The sequence below is a fragment of the Dermochelys coriacea genome, chromosome 21 (genome assembly GCF_009764565.3).
Source record: "Dermochelys coriacea isolate rDerCor1 chromosome 21, rDerCor1.pri.v4, whole genome shotgun sequence".
Lineage (NCBI taxonomy): Eukaryota > Metazoa > Chordata > Testudines > Dermochelyidae > Dermochelys > Dermochelys coriacea.
In genome coordinates, this window is record NC_050088.1 from 8,591,796 (window position 1) to 8,606,523 (window position 14,728).

At 45.4% G+C, this 14,728-nt stretch overlaps 1 protein-coding gene across 4 annotated transcripts; it reads right to left on the reverse strand.

Moving 5' to 3' along the window:
- Window positions 1-1,303: 1,303 nt before the first annotated feature.
- On the reverse strand, window positions 1,304-11,795 carry TAF8 (TATA-box binding protein associated factor 8). 4 transcript variants are annotated; one of them, XM_038380181.2, is made up of 8 exons: window positions 11,599-11,795; window positions 9,786-9,942; window positions 8,721-8,819; window positions 7,998-8,060; window positions 6,202-6,326; window positions 5,709-5,856; window positions 5,230-5,372; window positions 1,304-4,773 (listed from the first exon to the last, which is right to left on the reverse strand). In XM_038380181.2, the coding sequence occupies exons 1-8, from the start codon at window positions 11,629-11,631 to the stop codon at window positions 4,630-4,632; spliced, it is 912 nt and encodes a 303-aa protein (XP_038236109.1). In that variant the 5' UTR covers window positions 11,632-11,795; the 3' UTR covers window positions 1,304-4,629. The 4 variants fall into 4 exon arrangements, with proteins under 4 accessions (XP_038236109.1, XP_043356462.1, XP_038236110.1 ...); XM_043500527.1 differs by lacking the exon at window positions 11,599-11,795 and adding an exon at window positions 11,490-11,575; XM_038380182.2 differs by lacking the exon at window positions 11,599-11,795 and adding an exon at window positions 11,335-11,480.
- Between the last annotated feature and the right edge of the window lie 2,933 nt (window positions 11,796-14,728).

Below are 14,728 nucleotides of genomic sequence, written 5' to 3' on the forward strand. Positions count from 1 at the left end.
AGTGCTGTATAAGAGCTAGGTATTATTCAGATATAACGGGTCCCCATTCCTGTAGTTCAAGAACTACTTCTTTTCTGGCAGGATGGATGTAGTGATTCCAGATCAGGATATTGGATGTGCTCATTTGTATCCTGATACCCAGAATGACCTCCCAGCTCACAGCAATGGTAGTGGTTGGCCTTGGGAACAAACCAAACATTGCATGCGTATTTATGGATAAGGCAAATTCTTCGTGTGCTTGGCAAACTAGAAAAGAGGAAGGGCTTTCCCGTTCTCATACTCCCCATCCCTCCCTCAGGAGAGAGGAGAAATGAAACCCATCAGAAAGGAGTGCAACGATTTGCAAAAAACTGAGCAGATTTCAGTCCAGACTAACAACAGCCCACAGCCTTGCGTTACATAAAGTAGGATTAATTTAGGGCCCGATGCTGCACCCAGTTCACGTGCACAGTGCCTCAAGTTATGAACAGGACAGGGAGCACAGGGGACAGAAATTCTGCATTAATGACACATTGCTGTTTGGCCATGGTTACTCTGCCTCATAGTGTAAGTGGGGCCTAAGAGGGGAATGTATAGCTAAGCACCCTATTAACACTCTTGGTGATTGGGATCAGTCTTAACCATCGGTCTGTGCAGACATGCCCATTTTCTCCTCAACCCTCATTCACCTTGTGCTATTGTGGGGAAAGGAGCAGTTACATGCAGAGTTAAAGACTCCTTGCTTCTCAGTGCAAACCCATTGTTTCATGTTCTCTGTGTGTGTGTATATAAATCTCTCCTCTGTTTTTTCCACCAAATGCATCCGATGAAGTGAGCTGTAGCTCACGAAAGCTTATGCTCTAATAAATTTGTTAGTCTCTAAGGTGCCACAAGTACTCCTTTTCTTTATGCCTAGAACTGAATCTCAGTTGCATTCACGTGCAGTCTTCCGCTCAGGCTCTTCTGTGAGTCACCCAGGCAGCTGCAGGGGCCAGGGCTTTTTTTTTTTTTTTTTTTTTGCAACTCCAATGAAAGCAACGGAGCTAGATCAGGGTAAAACTGGAATAACGCATTGGGGTACCAAACCTCAGACGGAGTCCATGCTAGTGCAATGACAGCAGGGATAGTCTTCAGTACCACGCATTGCTCTCCAGCTCAGAAATGTGGCAAAATTCCAGGGCTGGCCTGGATGGTATAGTTCTTACTCCAGAATACAGAGGAAAAGGCTGAATACAAACAACCAAGGGAAGCTGTTAATCCTGGATAGACATTCAATCAACCCTTAAGTGCATCCAAGGTTCACACGTCAACAGTGACTCGTTGCTATTAGAGACAGAACTTCTTTTATTATGAACTTAAAAATAATTATTTTCACTCTACTTTTGTCCAACTCAGGTTTTTATCATCAAAAAAGCCTAATCCAAAATGCCCAAACAAAAATATAAATTTATAAATATACAATGTCTGTATGTACATACATTCTTCTATACAGCAAATGCACTGGCAGGCTTGACAATGGCATGTGCAGGGCTCTTTTGCTAGGGATAATGTTTAAGAGCTTCTGGCTGGATTCTGAGCCTCCCACGATGGAACAATTCAACCTCAGGGAAAAAAGGAATTTTACATGCTGGTCCTGGTGGCATTTAGGCCCCAATCCTGCTCCTGCTGAAGTCAATGATGAATCTCCCACTGACTTGGATGGTACAGAATGAAACCCACACATTGCAAAGGCTGGAGCCTGCCTTTAGAATCTCCCTTTAGCAACCAATTTTTACCCTCATCCTATTAGACATGGGAGTGATGTGACATCACCATTAACTACAAACAGCCACTGCTTTGGCCAAGGTTGTCTTCTGAAGGGAGGAGGATTCTAGCAGAAAAACAAGGCACATCCAAGCATGGACACTTCTTCACTCCATCATCTCAGCCACAGCACACAGAGCCCTTGCTTTCTGAAAGCAGAGTCTCAGCACAATAATTGGCTGAGTGAAGAGGTTGTTGAGATTACTCCCCCTGAGCATCTCCCCTTGCCACACTTGTCCTTCAGCTGGGAGGACAAGGGGACTTCTTCCAGTGGGTAAAGTATTGAAGCATAAGAGAATAGCACCCTACCCTCTCCACTGGGCAATGCTGCCAGCCTGCCAGGGGCATTGCTTCCTGATCACATTCTCATGAGGCAGCATGGTGAATTGTTCCAGGAATCATCAAACCAGCTAGTACCAAGGGAAGAGACTGGAAGACAAAGGGATTTATTTCTAGATAGCTGGAGAGTGATAGGGCAACTGTATAAACCACAGGGTACATGGACAGAGAAAGGGAGGTAGAGCACCAAAACACTGATATTTCCCATAGACTTCTGGTTCCTTGCCCAAATGCGCAATAGGATGGATGTTAGTGCAGTGACAGAAAGGGCTGAGCATGACCAATTTCATTGCAGAGATAGAGAGCTTAAAGAGCTGGTTTACTGAGGTGGAAAGGGAATGAGATTTTGATACTTTTCATCTCAGAATCTTTTCCACATATGCCTTCTGAAAAAAAGACCTGATCGATTTTGCCTTCAGTTTCAATAGCTCTAAAATGTTTCGTTTCTATTTTTCCAAAATTTAATTTAAAAAATGCTTTAAATCATCAACTTGCTGCCTTCTTTTCTTTCTCGGGCAGCCCAATTTTGGGAGGGGTAGTGGTTTAGCTAAACCTGTATACATGTGCTTAAGAGCAAAACCTTCCCCGCTTCCAACAATAATAGTGTTCAACAAGAGAGTCTGAAGCAGTCGAGCCATTTGCAATTCATAGTCTGACCTCTGCAACCACTATAGGTGCAATGTTTTCATCTGCCATGAAATCTCTGCTATTGCTGAATATTTTCATGGAGGCATCTTTTCATTTAGCACTAGCAGTTAGAGAAAGCTATTTGGTATTAGGGGCAATCATTGGTTGGGTCCATGGATTTACACATGGATTTGCAGCATGGAGTTTCTCTACTCAGGTTTTACTCATCCTTACTCAAGGAAAACTGTTGAAGTCAACCAGTGTTTGTCTGAATAAAGGCTGAGTGAAAATTAAGTAAGGGCCTCAGGATCCAGGCTTGAGTGAAGACTTATACCATCCCTAGGTCACTGGTCATGCTAGAAAGAGCAGTGTTTTTTGACTGTTAAAGAAAAGGAGTCTTTCCAGTGAATAAAAGCCCTGTATCTCCGCAGGAGAAAATGGACCATAAGGACAGTCAGTCAATTGAGTCTCATTCCATATTCCAAATTTTATAGCATAGTGGGTTTCAAACAGCTAGCAGACTCTCAGGGGACCTGTATTGCACTGAAACCAAACAGAATTGAAAGACGGCCTGAAGCAGCTTTTAGATCTTGCCATTCAGACAGCTGGAAAATATTCTCTAACTGGAGCGGTATAAACAGCATGCTTACTGCTTTTAAGTGCAGCTGTAGTCAGAAAAGCATGGCATTCTGGACCTCTGTATTTATTCCTCTCCACTTAAGTGACACACCAGATGCACTCAGTTTACCAGATTTAAAAACAAAAAACAAATCAACTTTTAACTGCCAACATTATAAACAAAGTTCGGGAACTGAAAACGCACCAGGGATTCTTCTGCCTCTTACTGGACACTCTCCTCAAAAATAAAGCCTCTGCAAAGTGAATTTAGCGGATGCTGTGCAAAGCAGAGAAAAATCCACCATGATGGCTAACAGATATAAAAATCTTGGACTTTTTCCAGAGAAATGCACCAATAAGACAAAGATACACAAGAAGCTGATCTATTGATTAAGAGGGAACCATTCTGACAGATCTGTTGAGTAAGAAGGGGACCACAGTTAATTTTCTCACTAGAAATGCACTTTAAAAAATAGTGCAAACATTTTCTGCACCTCCACATTTAAACACTAGAAAAAGTGACATACTTGGGCAGTCTCCCTCATGACCCTGATAAACATGCATAAACCTACCCATTGCTCCTGAACAATGGGATTTAGGCCAAACCAAAGCACTAACAACTCTGAATATTCAGCAACTTTGGATCTGGGTCTAGATTTCATGGCTGGACCTCTAGCTCTGGACAACCTCAAACTCTAGGGAAGTTTAAGATATGGAGCTTTGCGCAGCAGCCCAAGCCAATCTCTGGTTCAAATAGAGATTATAGTTAACAAGGGACCATGGTGTGAATCCTATGTACACCAATGCAGACAGGCAGAGCAGAATTGTCAAGTTTTTCTTTGAGTCTAGACGAGGACTCCACCAGCCTGTGGAAGCACATCGATTCTTGCATTCTACACAGTCCACTGGGAAATGTTAAGCAATGAAAACCCTTCTGCGTGCCTCCTCCTTACAGGATGAATCCATCCCATGAAGAGAGAGAATGTCACAGCTGCAACTCAGTGTTCTCTGGAGTAGATGGGCTGATTCCAGTGTGAGGACTGGTGGCTTCCATGCCCCTTCCCTACTGACTGTGCCAAGCAAGTAGGAGATGGGGGGGAGGAGAAGTGTAATTTGGTATGTACAAGAGGTCATCCCTCTGCTTCAGCCACTCGACCAGCAGTATCTCCCCTCTTTGTCCTGCGCTATTCATAGCGGCAAAGAAAACCTCCATGGGACAGCCAGCGGTCCTCCTCTTCCTCCATTCAGTCAGTTTGCTGCAGCTCACTTCTTCCTGCGGATCTTGGGTTTTTTCACTGGCCGGAGGTAGGGATTGTCTATTAAGCTCTCCTCTCCATTGCGGCTGCCGGACAGGGATGCATTTTGCTGTAGCACTGAAGCATTCTCTTTCTCAGCTCCCGAATCATCCTGCCAAGTAAAAACAATAAATATTTGAAGTTAGGAACAGCTGAGCTGAGGGGGTCTGCAGACCAAAGAGATACACAGCAACTAAGAGCAATAGGGATAACGAACAATGAGCAGCACTCAGGGAGATGACCCTTGTTTCCTACTGGTAGTAGATGCCTATGGGAACAGTACAGGATTCTAGGAAAATCCTCTTTCCTCTGAGGTTGCAGTGAAAGTGCCCTCATATATTCAGGATCCAACATTAACAGGTCTCTATTCTGTGAGCTGAAGCATGCCAAAGATCTATGGCATTTTGCATGTCATTTATACTGGTGCAAAGGGGACATAAAATGGTACCCAAATTAACACTTGACACTCTGCCCTGGCATGTCAATGATGATTCAAAGGGCAAGACAGGAGAATCAGACCCAAGGAGGATCACAATGGAAAGTTCCAAGTTTCTGATCCTGGGCATACCGTGCTCATGTGGAGGGGGAGGTTTTCCGTGTCCGTCTGATCATCTTGCTCGGATGAATCCGTTTCCTCCATCTGCTGCATCTCCAGCTCAGAGGGGAGAAGCGCAGTCAGGTATGGTATTGTGAAAGGTCTGGCAGCAATCACTAGGGATGGGGAAAGGAGGGCACGGTTAGTAACTTAGGAGACTTGCTTCTCAATTAAATGTGTGCTATTTCTAAGCCAACAGCTATCAGGAAGCACTGAAGCAAACGTATTATTAAAAAAGTCCCAAAAGTGTTTAACCTCTCCTGAGACTCAGTCCCCTATCTGTAAAATGGGGCTAACAGTATTTCCTTACTCCACAGGGTTGTTGTGAGGATAAATACATGAAAGAGTCTGTAGTACTCCGATATTACATGGGGGCCATGCAAGAACCCAAGATAGATAAAGAAATCATTTATATTTAGTGTCTGGCATTGGGCATCTTAGATAGCTCTTACGTGGGAATGTGCTGACATCGTCCTTGAAGAGACTCTGCGTCTCTCCCGTCTTTGCCATGAAGCGTGTCAGAGCTCTTTCCACATCACGCCTCTGCGACGCTGCCTTTTCCCGTAGTATCTGGTAATCTGAAACTGGCTCCCGGTACGTCTGTTGGGCAGGGAGGGAGAGAACAAGGAGATGTGCAGACTTAGGACTTGCAGGTACTAGCTCCGTAATATAGTTAACGGATGCAGGACAGCCAGCTCAAGTTAAAGACACTATTGGTGAGTGGATGACACAACGAAACAGAGCTCTCAACTAACAATGCCTTGCAGAGAGCTGCAGAGCTCAGAAATACAGAAACCTACAGCCCAGTAAATGAGATGATTCACAGTAAATGAGAAAGTATCCTAGATAAATGGGTACCAGGCTTACACTAAAAGTGCTTATGTTACTGCTGCTGTAATGCTAAAGAGACAATGAATGACATTTTGTAAAGTCTTTTCCACTCACTGGAGTTTTGATGTAGGTGTGAGGATCCGGGAACTCAGGAAAATGGCCAGGGATGTGGGATGGATGGGGTTTGTTCTGTCCCGCCGTCAGGGCTTTGGGAGTCACGGGCTGATTTGTCACAGGCGCTGCAGTTAAATAATAAAAACTTAGTCATCACTTTTCAGCCCAATCCCCAGCATAAGAGGAGTGTAAGCAGAAATCAAGCTGATCTCTCTATCTATAGTATAACCAGGGACAGACCATTTCCCCTAGGCAACAGTTTCAGACTCCATTCTAGATCACTCCAAGGAACAATGATTAGTTGAAATTGACAATGAACTGCACTCAGCCCACCACGTAAGTATGTGGACAGCAAACACCATACAGAGAAGTTCAATGGGCAATGAGGTAACACTGGAACAGTAGCAACTATTTTGACAAACGGTACCCTATTCCTTCATTTATCATTTGTCAGTTACAGAAAATTTGAATATAAACTGCTCTTCCAGAAGTAGTAATCTCCATTGTGCCTCAAAAGAACTGAAACTCTTTCGGTGCTGTGACGAAGCAGGAATGTTCTTAATGTTTTCTCTGAATACTGTGTGGGTGCCTCAGTTTCCCCTATGCAGTTCTTAAGTATCTAGGTGGTGGGATAAGGGTGTGTGATTGTTGCAGAGCCCTAGAGGGGCTGCACAGAGAATGGCCACACCCTGTCTCCTGGCAACTGATGGCCTGGGCCCCTCTCCTCTGCAAAAGTGCCAACTAAAGGTGTTGGAGAACAAAGAGATCAGCTGACCTCCTGGCCCAGGAAAGAGACAAAGGCTGGAGGGGGGGGGGAAAGGGGGGAGACTGCTGGAGAGAGTTTCAGTTTTGGAGCTGGCTGGGGAAATTGGAGGGAGGGCCAGATGGGGCTCTGACCTCCCTGCCCCCCCATGGGGAAATGGACGGAGGGCCAGATGGGGCTCTGGCCTCCCTGCCCCCCGAAGATGGACCTGACTGAGGGGTCGTGGTCTCTACCTACAAGCTCTGTTTTAGACAATGTTCCTATCATCTAATAAAATCTTTTGTTTTACTGGCTGGCTGAGAGTAACATCTGACTGTGGAATTGAGGTGCAAGACCCTCTGGCTTCCCCATGAGCCCCACCTGTGCAGACTCGCTGTGGGGAGCACATGGTGTGGAAGGGGATGCTGAATGCTCCGAGGTCAGACCCAGGAAGGTGGAAGCTGTGTGAGCTTTTTGCCCCGGAGACAGTATGCTCATAGAGAGGAGGCTCCCCCCAGAGTCCTGACTGGCTTTGTAGGGAGTAGTTCCAGGGCATCGCCCGGTGAAGTCGTGACAGGTGCATGCAGAGGGGCTGGTGGAGTGCGGAATACAAGTGCATTCACCCATTTGGTGGGCGTACCCCCAAGCTAAGATTTTAAGGTCCACAAAATTTTAGAAATGGCCAAAAACATTTACAAACACAGAATTACTTGTGGATTCACAGGTTAGTCAATTTCTCTTTCGTTTGTCACCAATTTCACCTTCTGGTTGTTGCGCACTAGCCCGACTCTGCAATGTTTAGGATACAAAACTTCAAGAGGGATTTTTATTTGTTAAAAATGTTACTTTAAATAAAATAAAGTCCCATGGAAACAGTCTGCTGGTCTCAGGATCCATAAAATCTGTTTTTTTTACTATATGTAGGTTTTCAACCAAACATCACTTGACAGAATCCCTTTAACAGCCATTTCAACCTATCTACTATTGTTTTGCATGGCACCAATTTACTTCCTTATTATAAATTAATTCTCTTGCTAGATGATAACCCACATACGTGCAGTGATGACCATCCGCTGGGAACGCTTGGCATATGCAGGGAGAGTTTCTACATTGAACCCTGAAACACAGGAGATGGGGAAACAGAAATCACGCTAGTATCAACAAAACAAGGACTGATGAATGTGGGTGCTTGCCCATATAGAAAACACTGTTTCTTGGCTCAATTCTGATCTCACTGAAGTCTGTAGGAATTTTGCTATTTACTTCAATGGGAATAGGACAGAACTCCAAATGATCTAAGTCTATATTTATATCTATCTGAGCATCAGAATGAGGCCTTTCCACTAAGATCTGGATCACTGAGACCACCCTCTCCTCCTGTTCTATTGTCTATCTTTTTTCTCTTCAGAACCTTCAAAGTTTAGTAACTCTCTCTCCAGCTGAAGAAGACTAGAAGCAGAGAAATCTGGAGGAATTTAATACCATTGAGCGTCATCCAGAAAGTTATAAACTATTCTCCCAACCTGACCCCATCTGCTCAGGAACCTAGCACTCTGCTGCTGTAAAACTAATGGACCTTGTAAGCCCTGGGGAGCTATCTCACGATCTCACTAGCCCCAATCTTAAAGGCAATGCTATTCTTAGTCAGGCTAGTAAGATGCCAAACAAGCCATGTTCCAATACCAGCAGGAGCAATCGTAACAAAACAACCCTCCACCGGTCGCGACCCTTCATGATGCAACCATTGGAGCTTGCTGTGAACCAGTCTGATGCTCACCCATTTCGACTAAGGTAACAACAATATCCGAAAGGGTCGGCTGAGTTCTTGCTGTATGCTCACAGTAGGACTTGGCGCTCCTTCCGATTTCTGACACATCTGGGAAAGAAATGTCCAGCAGAACACGGACATTTGAAACAGACAATGGCTTACAGATTTATATCAGACTAATCCTGATTTCAGACACTTATACCTGATGAGAGCTTCAATGAGCCCTTTCATCGAGGTTAGAAAGGAAAGAAAAGGTCTTTTGGAATACAAAGTCTTATGCTGGATTTTTAATTCTTTTGTAAAAAAAAAAAAAAAAAAAAAAAAAAAAAGGCCTTGCATCATTTAATGGAGACGTTAAGATCAAATAATCAGACAGCATCTACCAAGTTTGCAGCACATTCATTTGCAAGCATGCAAAACCCCAGGTTTGTGAACTCAGAAAAACATGTATGCTAAGCAGTGAGTGCACAAATCAGAAAGTTAGGTGCATAGTTGTCTATCTTAGGTACTTCTATGGTCCCCTTTATTAGAGCATCAACACCTCACCAACTTTACTGTATTTATCCTCAAACCAACCCTGTGAAGCAGGGCAGAGCTTATTTACCCTCATTTTACAGATGTGATACAGAGGCAAAGAGAGACTAAGTGACCTGTTCAAGGTTTCAAAGGGAGTCCGGGGCAGGGCAAGAAACTGAACTCAAGTCTCTTAAGTACTAGGCTTGTGCCCTAACCACTGGACCATCCTTTCATTCTCTAGTTACCTCATTTACACAAATGAGTAAGTGCATGCAAAATATATACATTTAAGATTGGAAGCCTGTTTGAAAATGTTGCCCTAAACTTTAGAAAGAGACCAATGTAAAGCTTCAGTAATTAAGAAGCAATTAACTACTCTGGTGATCTGTCAGGTTTGTTCACATTATAGCAATGTTGCTGTATCATGGGTGCTCATTTTTATTTCCAGTGGGAATACTTGATTTTAAGACCACTGTATTTTATTTCAGAAACTATGCTGGCCTCTCAAATCTCTGCTTTATTGGTTGAAATAGCTGCACCTGTGATATAAATACTTACAGCTCTGTAACATCTCTGTCAGGGTTTCCACTGCTGCCTTTTCGGCACTCTCAAACCCAGCCTCTGTCAGCAAGGAGCTGACCACAACCTGCAGAGTCCTTCTCCGAGCCAAGTAATAGTTATCTGCGGGGGTTGTTGAGTGTTTGCCTCCTGATCTCTATAGAAACAGATCCCCCCCCCCCACAAAAACAGGAGATGTCAATAATGACTTCAACGAAGTGAAAAACACCACCACTTGATCACAGAGGAGTAGGGTACAGAATGATATCATGCAAGAGTCTGATACCAGTTCCCCAAACCTCAACTCTGCCAATATCACCTCAGCCCTGACTTCAATACCCTCTCCTATTCCAATCTGGCAAAAGAACGGATTGGAAATAAGCATTAGGAATCACACTGCATCCAATGAAGTGAGCTGTAGCTCACGAAAGCTTATGCTCTAATAAATTTGTTAGTCTCTAAGGTGCCACAAGTACTCCTTTTCTTTTTGTGAATACAGACTAGCATGGCTGCTACTCTGAAACACTGATTCTGTTGCATTGTCATGCTAAGTCACCAGATGGGACAGGACTAGAATTAGACTCACAGCACTGGAACAATTTGGAGTGCTCGGGGGCAGAACTGTGAGCATGTTGCAAGTGGAACTTTAACAAAGCAGTGTGGTGTAGCGTTTACAGCAAGATGCTAGGAGCCAGGCCTCCAGCTCTGCCTTGATTTAACAAATATAAAATAAACAATGGGTTTCAGAGTAGCAGCCGTGTTAGTCTGTATTTGCAAAAAGAAAAAGGAGTACTTGTGGCACCTTAGAGACTAACAAATTTATTAGAGCATAAGCTTTCGTGAGCTACAGCTCACTTCATCGGATGCATCCGATGAAGTGAGCTGTAGCTCACGAAAGCTTATGCTCTGATAAATTTGTTAGTCTCTAAGGTGCCAAAAATAAACAATAAGTCTCTCCTTCACTGTTTGCTTGTCTTCTCAGACTGTAGGCTCCTGGAGTTAGGGCCAGTGTCTCGTACATTAGGGAAGCACTTAACACTTGGCTGCTACTGAAATCCAAATACATAATAGAAATAAATTAGAAGCAACAAGCAACAGCACCTCCTATCTGATTCCCGGGCAGCTGTGGGCGTGTAGTGCTTCTGAAAAACAGCCCATTCATATCTCTGTACCTCAGTTACCCACTTGTAAAACAGCCATAACACCATACTGCCAGAACACTTCCCGTTTCTCTAGCACCTCACTGCAGGAGGATCCCAAAGACAAACGAGCCCCCCTTTTACACAGGAGCATGTTACTAGCTCCCTCGTGCCCAGGGGCAAACAGAGGCCCAGGGAGGGGAAAGCAAGGCTGTAGCAAGCCAGATGAGCTGGCCCCTGTCTCTGCTTCACACCCTAGCCAAGTGTGGCACCTCCTCTGCTCCATCCCCTCCCAGTGCCAGGCTCTGCCCGACCACCAGGAGCCCACCCCTGGGCTAAGCCCTGCCAGGGCTCTGGATGCTCTGGAGCTCGCCTCGCAGCCACGCACCCACTGTCCCTTTAAGACCCACCCACGCCAATCTTCGTGTGATTGGCAGCGACCGCGGTCAATCAGGCTGCAGGCACTTCGGCCGATCGAAAGCCAGCTCCAGACCCCGCCTACTCCAGCACGTCAGCCAATCAGAGCCTCCCTCTCTTCGGCCCAGCAGGCCCCGAAGCCGCCCACCCGAGCCGCAGCCGCTTCAACGCGCGGCGGATACGCCGGATCCCCGGCCACCTTGACCCGCGCGCTGGCCGTTCCCCAAGAAACTTAACCCCCCGGTATCCGCCGTTACCGTGCCCGAGCCGCTGGACACCGTGTCCGCCATCTTGAACCCATGGGCGACGACGCGCGTGCGTGGCCGCGCGGGGCATTATGGGAGTTGTAGTCCTGACGGGAGGCTGGGGCTGCAGGGAGAACCCAGTGCCATAGGGGCTGTGATGGGGAAGCTCGTGCTGAGTCTGGGCTGCAGAGGAGCCCTAGGGCTGGGGACCTGAGCGGGAGCTGTCTACCTGAGTCTGGATAGAGCCTGAAACAGCTCTAAGAAGTGTGAATTGCACAGACCCAGTGATTTAAAGGGCATCGCTGTTCACTATTTCACTGCGGATCCAGGGATGACACAGCCTGGCTTCGGGGTGGAATTTGCGAGGGCACCGTTAATTTATTTTTCCAGTTCACAGCCTGGGCCAGTCTCAGGAAGACAGGGCTTTGTGTGGGACGGGTCCAGGGCGCTACTGAAAATTCTGGAAACCTTCTGCAGTAGCCCTTCTCTCCATTGCTTCTCCCAAAATACTGTTCCCCAAATTGGTGTGACCCCAGGATCTATCCCCAAATGTGTTAAAGATCCACTCAATCTGTACCCTAGTCATATGGTATAAGGGCCGCTAGAAAGCAGTGCAGTGCAAGAGATGAGGTACCTGTCTAAAAACTATCCATTCTCTCTAATTGCAGTACAAATGAAAGGACCCCCATGAAAAAGGAGCTCTCTGCCTTTCTGACATAAGGGGTCAAGGAATAGTTGGGTTGTCCTTCAGGGAATCTGCTATTTATGTCGGACTGGAAAGAGCTGAAGTTGCTGTTAGCCCTGTTGATGCCATTTCAGTTATTTTATTTCAGTTTGGCTAATAGTTTCATTTCTTTACCACTTTTGCAACCACAATAAAACGTCTGACATTTACACAGAACCTTTCATCTCAAAGGATGCTGCTGAGTTTAAGTGTCCAACGGATGGAAAGTTTGAATCTACAAAAAAAGTCTCTTGTTAAGCTCATAGGAAGGGCCTAAATCACTTGGTCGGGTTGTTTGAAATATTCTTCTGATTGTTTCTCAGTAAGCAGTGCTTTCTGAGCACAGCTTCAATTTCCCTTTTAGAGTGTTCAGATCTTGTGATCAAAACTTTGGTGAATGTCAGAAGTCGGTTGTGTGCTTCAGAAACTACAGAACAGGAAACCCTCCTCCTACAGCTCCCACCTCTTGCTTCCTGTTTAACTACATGTGTGGGGGGAGAGAAGCATCTTAAGAACCAATAACTTTGTTGCAAAAAAGAAATGTAAACAACAGCTGCCACGCTGGAAATTAAAGGTCCTGATCTCAGTCAATTCAGATTGCAATGCAGCTTCCACGCAGCGCTCGTTTTTCAGAAGCGATGGTAGCGAAAACAGTAACCCATGGAAAAAGAAGGGGGTGGAGGAGAGGACAGACTGGATTGCTGAAAGGAAACATGTCCGGTGAAGCAAATTTCCTGATTGTCAAGAAAGGTAGGAGGCAATTTAGTTGCATTTTTACTGTAAAGTGTAGATTGAAAAGGAGAAAGAGAGAAATCTCATGTCATAAACAACAAAGGACCAGGAAAAAATTGGTGCCAAAGAGGTTGGTTGAACATAAGAATCTCGGAGACACTTCAAAGTGGTTCCTTGACAGGGAGTGATTGTTTATTGGAGGTAGATCTTGGTGCAGGGTTGGTTATGGATATATATCCCCTTGTTGTGCAGATGGTGTCAGAACCCAACAAACTAGTGACACCGTAACTTCTGTAGCCCACGGCAGGTGTGTGTGGCCTTACCAGAAGTGCTGGAGAGGAGACGTAGAAGTTTTTCAGCCCATTGGTGAGCTGAGATGTCCATGTCTTCTTGCAGAAGACTCAGGGCATGATTTTCACAAGTGCTGAGCCCCTCACTGCTGAGTTGCACTGCTGAGTTGCAGTGGCCCAGCACTTCTGCAAAGCAGGACCTTCATGAATAAACCAAGATTACAGGTGGACATGGGAGAAGCTACTTGTGAGAGGACTTTAGCACTGGTACCTTATGATGGAATCTGCTGGTTAACTGTTGACATGGGTCTGAACCAGTTTGGGTGAAAAGGGGAAGGAGCGCTCTAGGTAGTCGGGATTGAATGGGTCCAGTGGTCCCTTCCGCTAGGCTGGGGGAAGGGCCTTTAGCAGTGGGTGGGCTTGCGCCCACCCACTTCCCAGGTTTTCCAATAAATAGTCTGGATTGAAAACCTCAACTCACTGCAACTGCCTGGAGCTAACGCGCAGGGTCAGACTTAGCAGTAATGTTTATAAGAGTAATAGCTGACTCTCAAACCAAGAGGTAGCATGTCATACCTAGTATATACCACTAGCACTGCACATCTGAATTCATACCCTACCTCCACCTTGGCTTATGTGGTACCTAGCATGGCATGTCTGAATCCATAGTTGTAGCTTGGCACACCTGATATCCATCCATAGCATGGAACAGCTGGTACCTACCTGTAACATGGCACACCTGAATCCATAGCAAGAAAGTGACGCATCTCTGGGTTGCCAGGATGTTCATTCACTGTGTGTCATATATCTGTCAAGCATCATGTGAAACCCAGGTTAGGAAAGGAAGTGAAATGCTAATATGGCGAGATGAGAGTGGTGATAGCTGAAAGAGCATATGAACATCAAGCACCACACCAGAGCATTGAGCAGTGGTGCATTTGCTCCGTGTAAATACATCAACAGTCTCTAAGTCCAAGAGAAATATCCCACAAAAAATAGCTCAGCTTCTCCTTGTCCTTAGAGGATTAGGGCCAGAAACGCAGACATTTCATGCAACAGGGAGCCCTTGTGAGAGACAAGTAGGTGGTGGTACAGTACAGAGTGTGGGAGTGTTATCTAGTGGTTAGAGCTTAGGACCTAGTCCCGCCTCTGTCACTAATTCACTCAGTGACCTTAGGCAAGGCACTGTTGTGGCCGAGTTTCCCCATTTATGTGACAGGAAGGATATTAATATTATCCACCCACCTGGGTTATTTACACTGAGAACCTTGTGTGAAAGGTGTGATATAAATGCAAAGCATTATTTATTATTCTTGTTGTTATTGCTATTTGTTTTATCATCTCAGGCCTTAGAATTCCCTCTACTTGATTGGAACTTTTGCTCTCCTCAAGACTG

Bases quoted from the DNA above. Each gene is read 5' to 3' on its own strand.
- TAF8 (XM_038380181.2), bottom strand. From the start codon at position 11,631: ATGGCGGACACGGTGTCCAGCGGCTCGGGCACG. The intron at 8,820-9,785 runs GTAAGTATTTAT...TTTCTTTCCCAG, and splicing joins GACAGAGATGTTACAGAGCT to ATGTGTCAGAAATCGGAAGG. The intron at 5,373-5,708 runs GTAAGAGCTATC...CCCCATCCCTAG, and splicing joins CGATGTCAGCACATTCCCAC to TGATTGCTGCCAGACCTTTC.